The sequence below is a fragment of the Mobula birostris genome, chromosome 32 (genome assembly GCF_030028105.1).
Source record: "Mobula birostris isolate sMobBir1 chromosome 32, sMobBir1.hap1, whole genome shotgun sequence".
NCBI classification, from domain to species: Eukaryota; Metazoa; Chordata; class Chondrichthyes; order Myliobatiformes; family Myliobatidae; genus Mobula; species Mobula birostris.
The window spans coordinates 25273839-25286882 of NC_092401.1; the positions used below are offsets into that span (position 1 = coordinate 25273839).

At 40.4% G+C, this 13044-nt stretch overlaps 1 protein-coding gene across 6 annotated transcripts in view; it reads right to left on the minus strand.

The window, feature by feature from the left end:
* LOC140191232 (dedicator of cytokinesis protein 7-like) overlaps positions 1-13044 on the minus strand; it is a 216037-nt gene that overhangs the window by 105730 nt on the left and 97263 nt on the right. For all 6 annotated transcript variants that reach the window (XM_072248433.1, XM_072248432.1, XM_072248431.1 and 3 more), the window contains exons 18-21: positions 11664-11765; positions 9615-9701; positions 6304-6535; positions 4997-5161 (exon numbers count right to left, since the gene is read on the minus strand). In XM_072248433.1, the coding sequence (XP_072104534.1) occupies positions 4997-5161; positions 6304-6535; positions 9615-9701; positions 11664-11765 (586 nt within the window). The remainder of the gene's footprint in view (positions 1-4996; positions 5162-6303; positions 6536-9614; positions 9702-11663; positions 11766-13044) is intronic.

Here is a 13044-nt window from a genome sequence, read left to right on the forward strand (position 1 = left end):
ACATAGGAGCAGAACTAGGCTTTTCAGCCCATTAAATCTGCTCTGCCATTCCATCATAGCTGATTTATTACCCTCTCAACCCTATTCTCTTGCCTTCTCCTCATAACCTTTGATTCCCTTACTAATCAAGAACCTATCAATCTCTGGTTTAAGTATACCCGACAACTTGGCCTCCAGACATCAGTAGCAATGAATTCCACAGATTCACCAACTCTGGCTAAAAAAATTTCTTCTCATCTCTGTTCTAAAGGGACGTCCTTCTACTTTGTGGCCACGCCCTCTGGTCCTAGAGTCCCTCACTATAGGAAACATCCTCTCCATGTCCACTCTATTTGGGCCTTTCTGGATATTCAATGTGTTTCAATGAAGACCACCCTCCCCCCATTTTTCTAAACTCCAGGCAGTACTAGCTCAGAGCCATCAAATGCTCCTCATATGTTAATTCTTTCATTCCCGGGATCATTCTTGTGAACCTCCTCTGAACCCTTTCTAATGCTAATCCATCTCTCCTTAGATAGGGATTCATATTTCACCAATTACCTTCAACTCCAGAATATACGTGTGGAGTTTATCCCAATTCTCCAAGTCAAACAGAAACAAAAGACTTGCAGTTTCCAAACATCTTTTGGAAACCCCCCCAATCAACTTCCCCAAACCATTTCAGAGCAATTAGACACAGGTTAAAAAAAAAGTGATTTCTAATGCCCCATAACTTTAAAGATAAAGATTGGCTTAAAGATTTACTTGTCACGTGCACCTTGAAAATCAAAACATGCAGTGAAATGTATCTATTGCGTCAAAGCAAATCATTGAGGGTTGTGCTGGGAGCAGCCCACAAGCGTCGTCACACTTCAGGTGCCAACAAAGAATGCCTACAATTTACTAATCCTAACCATAATGTCTATGGAGTGTGGGAGGAAACAGGAGCACCCCGAGGAAACCCACACAGTCATGGCTATTGTGACAAACTTTACAAACGCAAATATTACCTATTAAAGATTGCTGAATTGCTGAGATCTCAGAGTAAAGTATTGATTTTCACACAGATGACTGAATTTTGGAACTTCTTAGTGGAAAAGCAGTTGAGTAGTACATAGAAACTGGCCCAAGGAATTAAAAGGATGCTGTAGAGGCAAAAACTGATCCAAATTCAAAACAATTGCTAAACACAAAATAATCTGCAGATGCTGGGATCAAAGCGACACTCACAACGCGCTGGAGGAACTCAGCAGGTTGGGCAGCATCCGTGGAAAAGATCGGTCGATGTTTCAGGCCGGAACCCTCGCCAGTCCTTTGTCAGTTCTGACGAAGGGTTCCGGCCTGAAACGTCGGCCGATCTTTTCCACGGATGCTGCCTGACCTGCTGAGTTCCTCCAGCGTGTTGTGAGCAAAACAATTGCTGCCAACCTGGCAAGATACCAAAAAATAAATTGTAATACAGTGACACACACAAAATGCTGGAGGAACTCAGTAGGCCAAGGAGCATCTATGGAAAAGAGTACAGTTGATGTTTCGGGCCAAAGAATGGAGAAAAAAGGCCTTCTGTCCTTTTCTATCAGACTTTGCCTTCTCCAGTCCTGTATCTCTTTCGCCAATCAATTTCCCAGCTCTGTACTTCATCCCTCTCCCTTCATGTTTCACCTTGTGTTTCTCTCTCCCTCCCCCCCCCCCACCTTTTGAATCTACTCCTCAGCTTTTTTTCTCCAGTCCTGCCAAAGGGTCTTGGCCCAAAATGTCAACTGTACTCACTGTACTCTTTCCCATAGCTGCTGCCTGGCCTGCTGAGGTCCTCCAGCATTTTGTGTGTGTTGTTTATATTTCCAGCATCTGCAGATTTTCTCTTGTTTGTGATTGGAGTAATTCAGTGAAAAAAAATCTCTGACCAACCTTGGATTAAACAAAAAAATTTGGAGGGGGAAGATGGCAGCGTGACGCAGCGCGCACGGCCATTTGAAATGAATATCGATATGTGTAACTAGGGGTGCCATGAACAATCCAGATTTGATGGGGACAGCCGTGAAGTGCAGAGGAACATCTGGAGAAACTTCTGAAATGCCTGTTTCCCTGCTGCTGCTACTGTGAGATTGAGAATCTCCAGAGACGAAGGCCCCAAATCCTCGGTTTTGCGTATCGCCTGTTGCCGGGGCCGGGGTTGAAACGCTCAACAGAGATGGTGTTTGGTGTCGAATAGGTAGTCAGAGGCTCGGAATTTTTCGGACGGACTCGGAGTCGGACTGTGGTTGGATGCTTCCGGGATGCTGCATCGGCAAGTTGGCAGCGCTGGAGGTTTACGGTCTGCGTGAGATGATGGGACTTTCAAGAGACTGTGAGATTTTTACTGTGCCATGGTCTGTTTTTATCAAATTACAGTATTGCTTTGCACTGTTGTAACTATATGTTATAATTATGCGGTTTTTCTTAGTTTTTAAGTCGGTTTGTCATGTGTTTTCGTGATATCATTCTGGAAAAACATTTTTATCATTTCTTAATGCATGCATTACTAAATGGCAATAAAAGGGGACTGCGTGTCCTCATAATCATGATAATAAAGTTTGGCAGTCTGGCACCTCTGGCGATACACCATAACTACCATAATCAGTCAGAGTACCTATCCAGATTGCATCAGTCTGGATTGCACATTCAACAGCTGAAGAGTAATGGAATACTGAAGTGTTGAAAGAAGTGCCTCTTAAAATACGGTCTGGACTTCCTGTTTAATAAAACTGTTGAAACAGACCTTGTTTTTAAACTTTGCAGAGCTTGATAAGTTTTTCATCCCAACTTACTTTCAAGGAGAAAGACAGCATAGTATAAAAATTCACATGGTTATGGTAACACTTTATTGAGTATGTTATGATGACTATAAACTTCAATGTTCAGATATCCAAAAGCAGGATATTTCTGCAATGTGACCACTGAATAATGACAGATGTTCACGAGTAGTTGAAGGCTCTACAATCTGACAAAAATGGAGATGACACAAATCACAGAAATGCTGTAGCTATGTTGCTGACAGATAAAACTACTGTCTTGAATGCAAGGAGTGCATTTACTTGGCTGAAGACTGACAGATAACACTTTTGTCAACCAGCATTTAACTGTGGAACACCTCTATTTATGGAATAAAAACTGGAACATTGTGTAACTTGCTGGTGAATCATTATGTGCTGAAGTTACCAGCAAAAGGTAACTTTTTATATAACTGAGAAAAGGATTGTTAACTAACAGCCATCTTTTAAAGACTGAATGTTCTTTAAGAAGATTAAAATGGTTGAATGTGGATCCTTTGGGTACTCAAGAAAAACGGATTGTGAGCATGGAAGTCCAAGGAAATTTATCAAAGTAGGTATGCCACCGTGAGATTCATTTTCTTGTGGGCATTCACAATAGATACAAAGAAATAAATAGAATCAGTGGAAAAACTACACACCAACAAAGACAAAAAATACTAATTTGCAAAAGACAACCTGCAAATACAAAAAAAATCTAATAATAATTACTAAATTAATAACACTGAGAACATGAATTGTAGAGTCCTTGAAAGTGAGTCATTCAATTGTGGAATCAGTTCAGAGATGAGGTGAGTGAAGTTATCCTTTGGTTCAGGAACCTGATGGCTGTAGGGTAATAACTGTTCCCAATCCTAGTGGTGTGGGACCCAAGGCTCCTGTACCACCTACCTGATGGCAGCAGCTATAAGAGAGCATGGCCTGGATGGTGGGGAGTCCTTGATGATGGATGCTGCTTTCCTGTGGTAGCACTACTTGCAGATGTGCTCAGTGGAAGGGAGGGCTTTTCCTGTGATGGACTGGGCTCTATCTTTGTAGGCTATTAGTATTTTTTGCAGTTAGGTAATTTCTGTTATAGCAGCTTTGCGGCTTAATCCAACCTTTAGTAAAGCTCTTCACTGCTAGCTTGCATTGCAAGTTAAATTTGTCTAGGTAACAAGTTATAACCAGCGTAAATGACATTTAAATTGATCAAATGGTCGTATACAAGTGTTAAGGACTCACTCTTACTAGTTAACGTTTTCATGTTTCCTTTCTGATATTATATTCCGATATTAGTTGAAGAAAACAAATATTGGTCAGATAATTTCACTAACAATCACAGGATAAACAGTGATCTAAAATATTGCAAATGTTTAACAAACCTTTGGCATTGCACCACATCTTCAGACTAATACAATTACAGATGTAACAACAGCAAAAAAAAAAATCACATGTTAGAAGTGTTGAACTGGTCTCAGTTCCCATTGACAGCAATATGTGAACAATAGCTGAATATAATTTAAGATCTATGAACCAGTTAGAGAAAGATGATTTAGATTGACACTCTGACTGTGGAATGATTGTTCATGCCAGACAGGGTGGTTTTGAGTATCTCAGAAATAGCTGAGCTCCTGGGATTTTCATGCACAACAGTCTCTAGTTAGAGTTTACATCCAGTGAGTGGCAATTCTGTGGGCAAAACTGCATTATTAACGAGAAAGGTCAGAGCAGAATGTCCAGACTGTTTCAAGCTGACGGGAAGGCAATAGTAACTCAGATAACCACATGGTACAAGTGGTGTACAGAAGAACCTCTCTGAATGTACAATACGTTGAACTTTAGCAGCAGAAGACTACAAACATACTACACTTAGGAGGTACATAATAAAGTGACCACTGAATGTATGCCCTGCTGAGACAAGATTTGTCCAAATTCCTCTTCAACACAGTAATTGTACATGATACCACCACATCACCAGGTAGTGTATTCTTGATATCAATGACCTTCTAGGTAAAAAAAAAACTTACCCTTTAGATCCCCACTAAAATTCAGATGTTTCGATTTAATTGGAATATATAGTTGAGTCCTCATCTCAAAGTGAAGCACCTTTCCTGATTGTTAAATTTCTGTTATAAATTCCTAGCCCATATTTAATAATAGGTTATTTAAAGAACTTTACATTAAGTTTCACCTGGGCTAAATACAGCATTCAAACTTATACATACCAGGGACCTGAGGACAGTGGTCAGTGTCTGGAAGGTGAAACATATAGTATATATAGGATGCCAGCAGGTTGTTGTGTCCATGTTGGTCCATATTTCCTTCCAGGTTTTTGTGGATCTGACTGACGAGCTGAGCCATTGCTTCAAAAGCAGCCCGACCCAGATTGACTGAAATATAAAAATTCAGAGGCTTTATCCTTATTCTGGTTTCTTGTGAATGAAATTAAGCTTTCAGAGTCATAGAATTATAGAACACTATAGCACAGAAGAAGCCCCTTTGGCCCATCTAGGCCATGCTGAACTATTATTCTGCCTTGTCCCATTAACCTGCAACTGGGCCTCTATACCCCCTTTTAATCATGCACCTATCCATATCCCTTAAGTGTTGAAACTGAACCCGCATCCACCATTTCTGCTGGCAGCTCATTCCACACTCTCACCACCGGGTGAAGAAGTTCCCTCTCAGGTCTCCCTTAAACATTTCACCCTTCACCTCTAGATCTATAATTTTGCAACAACAGGGCAAAGTATTAATATGCCAATTTGAGATTCCTCTGCCCTGACTTTTACAGACAACTTATTAACACGCTTGCTTTAAAAATACTCAGATGGTGCATTGATATGCCACAAGTGACAGACTAGGTTAAAGACTGGAGTACACAAAAAACAGTCAGAAAAAAAGGACATGGTACTGCAAGAGGTGGTTTCAAATGTTCCATTGTTCAGGTAGATTTAGGGTTCTGCAGCACAGTTCAAGAGCCTGATGGTTGCAGGAAAGAAACTAAGTTTCTGAACCTAGTGGTGAGGGACTTTAGGCTTTTGTATCTCCTGCCCAATGGTAACAGCCAGCATGTGTTGAAAGAATAGCCATTTCCTTGAGAATTTCCACAAAGGAAATTCCCCCATTGAAAAAAGACAGTAATAATTGGACCTCTGATCATTTCCTCCATTTACAATGACTTTTCCAGAAATGCAAATGAGATAGACTATTTCAACAATCAATTCTCATCTGCTACCAATTACTACTGCATTCCTAAAAGTCATTTTGCTTCAGTACTAAAATGACAAAATATTTACAGAGGTATTTTTTGTGGAAGAATAAATAGTGAGCAGCAATGGTTTGCTTTAAATAGTAGCAATGAACAATCTACTGGAAGAAGTTAGGGGTCAAGCAACATCTGTTGTGGGAAAAGGCTACCAACATTTTGGGTCAAAACTCTGCATCAGGGCTCCAGCATCTGCCGTCTCTTGTGTTATCTGCTTAGGTAATACATCGCTTCAGTGAATTTGGACAGAAAGCCTGCTCATACCTATTTGCCCACTGATAACTGGAGGTCGCACAATTAGGAGGATGAGTTTGTTGAGGACATGGTGGACAAATCGAAGAAGTGGCTCCATCTTTGCTGACCGCAGGTTATTTATACTGGCTTTCAGTTCTGCCTCCACATTGTTTTCTGTGATGATCACGTCCTTCAGCCGAAAAGGGAATGAATATTCTTCCAGTACGTGGACTAGAGTGAAAAACTTATCCAGAAATTGGTCCTAAGGATTAAAAGCAGAACTAGCGATTAATCAAGAAGCGTGAACATATCTCCAAATGATTCCCCATTCGCACCAAGTCAGTTCGTCCTTTTATTCCAGATTCGCTGCAATTTCTTTTCAATCATAAAGACCTTTTGATTCAAAGCAAAACACAAAATGCTGGAGGAACTCAGCAGGTCAGGCAGCATCAATGAACAGGAATAAACAGTCAATGTTTCAGGCTCAGACCCTTCATCGTGCTGGGAAAAGAAGGGGGAAGAAGCCAGAATATAGTGGTGGGGGAGGGGGAAGTAGTGCAAGCTATCAAGTGTTAGGTGAGACCAGGTGAGGGGGGGGGAGGTGTGTAGGTGGGGAAGAGGGGATGAAGTGAGAAGCTGGGAGGTGATAGGTGTAAGAGGTAAAGGCCTAAAGAGGGAGAAATCTGATAAGAAAGGAATGGACTGTGAGAGAAAAAGAAGGAGAAGTGCCACCAGAGGTAGGTGAGAAAAAGGGGCAAGAGGAAAGGCAGAATGGGGAATGGAAAAGAAAAAGGGGAGGGGGGAAGGTATTACCAGAAGTTAGAGAAATTGATGTTCATGCCATCAGGTTGGAAGCTAGCCAGACAGAATATGACACGTTTCGCCTCCAACATAAGAATGGCGTCATCTTGGCGGCAGAGAAGACCATCGGCCAATGTGTTGGAATGGGAATAGAAAGGAGAATTAAACTGGGTGGCCACCGAGAAAGTCTGTCTTTTGTGGTGAACAGAGCTAAGACGTTTGATGAAGCAGTCCCCAATCTACGTTGGGTTTCACTGATGTAGAGGAGGCTGCATTGGGAGTACTAGATGACTTCAAGGCCAACTAGAGATAGATAATTAATACTCATGAGTGTAAAAAACCTATAAAAGATAGGAAGACCGAGCCCTTTGCAAACAGCATTAGAGAGAATGCCAGGGTTCCAGTTGACATTCATTTACTAAGGGAATGCTGTTCAGTATAAATTCAGAATAATTCTAGATTTCTGTACATCTCCCTTAGTTATAAGAATGATGCAGCTCAGGAGCAACTCATTTTATTTATTTAGTTATACAGCATGGAGTAAGCCCTTGCAGCCCTTTGAACCACGTCCAGCAACCCAGCAACCCCACAACCCCGATGAACCTCAATCTAATCACAGGACAATTTTCAAAGACTAATTAACCTACCCGGTATGTCTTTGGACTGTGGGAGGAAACTGGAGCACCCAGGGAGAACCAAGGCATTCCACAGGGAGGACATACAGAGATTTCTTACAGAATGGTGTCGGAATTGAACTTCAAACTCTGGAACATGCCAAGCTGTAACAGCATCTCACTAACCTTACTCATTCTGCTACAAGGTTTTCCAGGTACTTATTCAATTTCCTTTCAAGAGGATATACTGAAACAGTTTCAACTATCATTTCACCAATATACAAACACAAGAGATCCTGCAGATTCTGGAAATCCACAGCAACACACACAAAATGCTGGAGGAACGAAGCAAGACATCAGCATTTATGGAAATCAATAAATAGTCAACTTTTTAGGATAAGGCCCTTCATCAGGACTGGAAAGGAAGGGGGAAGATGTCAGAACAAAGTGGTGTAGGGAAGGAAGGAAAGGATGACAAGCTTGAAGATGATAGGTGGAGCCAGGTGTGTGGGGGGCAGGGAATGAAAATATATTTCAGCTATACATTACAGATCGTAACAAATTACTAATGTTTTTGTAATTATCCCCTGTAGAACTAGTTACCTGTATTTTGCTTCCCTCCCTTTTGGAATGAAGTTCAAAGTAAATTTATTGTCAAAGTCCAAATATTTCACTATATACTATCTTGAGATTCATTTTCTGGCAAGCATTCACAGTGCATGCAATAGAATCAGTGAAAAACTATAAATCTCCAATGTACAAAAGGCGGCAATCTGTGCAAATACAATAGATAAACAGACAAACAAATAAATAAATAATACTGAGAACATGAGTTGTAGAGTCCTTGAAAGTGAGTCCATAGGTTGTGTTCGGTGATCAGCTCAGAGCTGAGGTGAGTGAAGTTATCCACTCTGGTTCAGGAGCCTGATGGCTGTAGGATAATTGTTACTGAACCTGGTGGTGTGGACCTAAGGTTCCTGTACCTCCTTCCCAAAGGCAGCAGTGATAAGAGAACATGGCCTGATTAGTAGGCCATCCAGGTTCATGATGATGGATGCTGCTGCCACTCTGGCAGTTTGGCAAATTGCTGGTACCCCTCCAAGATTAAACAGCTTTTAGAATATTATAACTAATATAGTCACCATTTCTGTAGCCACATCTATCATCTCCAGGGTCTTCTCAGCCTTTAGCATTGCCAGCTTGGCTAATACTACTTCTCTATATTGGTACTTCAGTTAACCCCTGTAATTTTTCTCATTGCTATTGAGTGAGTCTTGTTGGAATATGTATACAGTATATGGACTAAAAGAACTGAAATCTGCTTAAATGCCCAAATAGTTTGCTGGCACTGAGGAATTTGTATTTAGTTCTTGGAAACATTTACCACATATAAAAATGGCTGCCTTTTCAGAACCTCAAAAAAAAGAGCCAAAATTATCCCAAGAGGTAAACTGCATCTCTCCATTCAGTCCAGTGTTTAGATTTCTGGGATGCTCGTACACTCAACCCAAATATTTGGAGAGGAGATTATGCTAAGTTTGCTGTGTTACAAGATCCAGCTGGAGGTTCAGGGGTGATGGGAGCCACAGAGCTGTACTGACTCTGAGTGGTCTGCATGAATTATACACTCTTGTACAAAGGGTACAAAGATCAAGGGTACAAAGATTGTAATCTTCATTTACAGTCCTTTATGACTGGACTGCCTTAAAAGTCTTCAATAAAAATGTTGTAAGGAGTGTATCAGAGCTTGAGAGTTATCCTACCATTCTCCTGAAATTTACAATTCCTTGCATTTGCAAATTCTCAAGTCAGGTTTTTTAGCTGAAAGTTCCTGAGTAAAATGTTTCTTCTGAATGGGAGCCAGGTTTTGACAGAGCAGTTTGAGAACTCTCGGAGTGCAGGTTCAGCTAAGCAAGATGCATGTACCTGGGTATGCACTGATGACACGGCCAATATTTCCACATTAAACACTCCTTTGTGGTTGTCGACCCACTTCATTCCTGGCAGTTGGACCTTTGCAAACATGAATTAAGAGTAAAACTTTATAAATAAACAAACACACACACACAAACATATATGTACCATCGTAAGAGTACCTTCAGCAAAGGAGCTACTGTGATAGAAGACTATGGCCTATCACTAACATCCTTGACAATTTGGAATATACTAATTGCTATTACCACCCACATTCCAGTAATGATTACTATACACTGAGCAGTAACTTTATTAGGTACATCTTATACCTCATAAAGTGTCCACTAAGTGTACGTTGTGGTCTTCTGCTGCTGTAGCCCATCCACTTCAAGGATCGACATCCTGTGCATTTGAAGATGACCTTCTGCACACCACTGTTGTAACATGTGGCTACTAGAGTTACTGTCACCTTGAACCAGCCCAGCCCTTCTCTTCTGACTTCTCTCATTAACAAGGTGTTTTCACCTACAGAACTGCCGCTCACTGGATCTTTTTTTGTTTTTCGCACCATTCTCTGTAAAAACTCCAGACTGTTGTGCGTTAATATCCCAGGAGATCAGCAGTTTCTGAGATAATCAAACGGCCCCATCTGGCACAAATAATCATTCCATTGTTAGAGTCACTTAGATTACATTTCTTCCCCATCCTGTTGCTTGGTCTGAACAACAACTGAACCTCGTCTCTTGGCCACGTCTGCATGCTTTTATGCACAGAGTTGCTGCCACATTATTGGCTGATTAGATATTTGCATTAAGGAGCAAGTGCATAGGTGTACCTAATCAAGTGGTCACTGAGTGTACATATTTCACAACTCTCTGTAAATCAAACTCTCAGGAGGACAATGGTCATGAGGAAGGAGATATCCAAACAAGCAACTTCCTCTAAAACAAATCTGTGTGCATTTAAATAATGGAATGCACTTCCCCTCTACCACAACTGTCTGTCTTCCTCCCATTGAAAAAGAACAAAATGCCGAAGCACGTCAGCTGGGCGAAGTTATCGCTAAGCCTACAGCTAGCTTTCTAATACAATGCAACATAAAGTCACCTGGCAGAAGTAAAAATTTAAGAAAGACTAAACAATTGGTCAGTTTAACAATCATTAGCAAAAATATTTGTGTTTCATAAACAGCATCCATAAGACCAACAATATGAAAGCGGCCTTTAAGAAAAGTATACAGTTAGAGTATAGCAGTGTTGTAAAACAGCAGATTTGGAAACACAGATGTAAGTTTTAGAATGGTCGCCCGTTAGCCCTGTGCAGTTTAATCATTTTATTTTAGACACTGTTGGACAAGTTCCTAATTACAAAGTAAAACGGTTTTAAGGATGCTTATTTCATCCTATTTCAATTAACTCACTCAAGAGTTAATTGCCACAGACCGCTATGGAAGCCAAGTCATTTAAAACAGAGGTTGGAAGGTTCTTGATTAGTAAGGGTGTTAAAGGTTACAGGGAGAAGGCAGGGGAATGGAGTTGAGAGGGATAATAAGTCAGCCATGATGGAATGGTGGAGCAAGTTCAATGGACTGAATGGCCTAATTCTGCTACTATGTCTTATGGTCTAAGAATTGAAAATTCAATTTTATTTCTTCCAGCCCAATACTATGAACTTAATTTCATTTTACAGCTGTAGGTTCAAGACATTCTGCCCCGAATCAATGTTAACCAAAATTGTGGTTTCATTAAAATTCCCCAATATGGTTTCATGCTAATTTTTATTGTGGACAAACAGCCAATTGCCACCAAGATCTATAAGGCTGTGCACTGCTGAAGGTAACAAGGGATGACCAGCTAAACCGGACAATAGTGATTAGGTGACATCAAGCTTACATTTAAAGACTCAGTTGTATAGGAGGAATGGTAGACTGAGACTGGAAGAGTTTGGGAGGAAAAGTAGGAGTCAGTGCAAAGAGTTATTATTTTGACACAAAGTGCAGTATGAGGAGAAAGCAGTTAAACTACCCAGAGATGAAGTAATGAAGCATTTAATCATACTTACATCAGGAGTAAGGACCGAGTAACTGGGAGGTGGCCTGTCCACTGACACTGGAAGGCTGAATGGTCCTGTTCGAAGGCGGCCATGTTGCATCAGAGGGATCCACTAAATGAGCAAGTTACAGAGTTTGAAATTAGAGAGCATACCAATAGCAACAGCACAGGGTATCTGCTCTTCAGTTCGAGTTTTCGTGCTGCACCATTGCAAACAAGTTATCAGCAACATTGGGACAAATAGCAGAGCTGAACGGAATTGTCTGAAACCCACAATAATACAATAATTTAAATGTATTTCTTCCCTCAAAGATGTTAGGAAAAATTAGCTCTTGCTTCAATGAGAACTGGCAAATAAATCAATTCCCCATTTACAAGAACAATGTAGAGTTAATACGTGCTTTCCTGAAGTCAGGTTTTGGATTGAGATGTAAAATTGTTACTTTTCTTGTAGTTGGACTTTTTTATGCTTGTAATTGTTATATGCACATAATTGCTCAGTGAGTTTTCCAGTTGTTACAGATGCCTCTGCATTTTTCTGGAGACTCCTTAGTTTCACTGGCAGATGTCATGCTACTTGAATCTAGGTACTGTATCTCACTGGTTAACTGTGACCAATGGAATTTCTGTTATCTCCAGTCTGGCATGAGAAGACCATACTACTTCTTTAGTCTGCTGATCTTTTCTTTGTCTCTGGCCATGTTTCTTCCCTATCCATCTTTGTTCTTGCAACACTTAAGAAAATAATCATAAGCAACAAGCTTTATGCCTCATTCTTGACTTGTGAAGATCATTTGCATCACTGATGCATCAGTGTCCAACACAAGTAAATTCCCAGACCTAACGCGGTTGGTCATCTCATTGCCATAAATGGGAACGTGTTTATTCTCACAGTGATTCAAGTAGCAAGTAATGAAGATCCCAAGCTAACAGCTGCTGAAAAACAAGTACTTTTCTCCAAATACCCAAACAAAACTTTTTTTTTTTAAAAACATAGAACTGCGAACACACATCAGGGAATAAATTCTTGAATCAGAACATATTGCTCATCTACTTGATTTCCCTTTTGAGTGACAATAATAGGTACAAGAGTATAGTTCAGAATAATTGATGACAAGCAGCTTGGCTTGTCAACTGCCATCTCTTGTAATTATTCATTATAGGCAAATTGCAACATGAAACAAGTTTACTCTCTTGCTTAGTTTATCAGGATCTGTCTGTGCTTGATGTGCATCTTTCAATCCATCCACTGATGTAGGCAGAGCAAAGTTGTGAGGAATTTTTATTTTAAGCAAAAGTGTTAAAGTATTAGGCCATTCTGATGGCAACTGTTTGTTAAATTTAAGTACAGCAGAACTCCAATAATCCATTATCCAATATCACATTTGCAC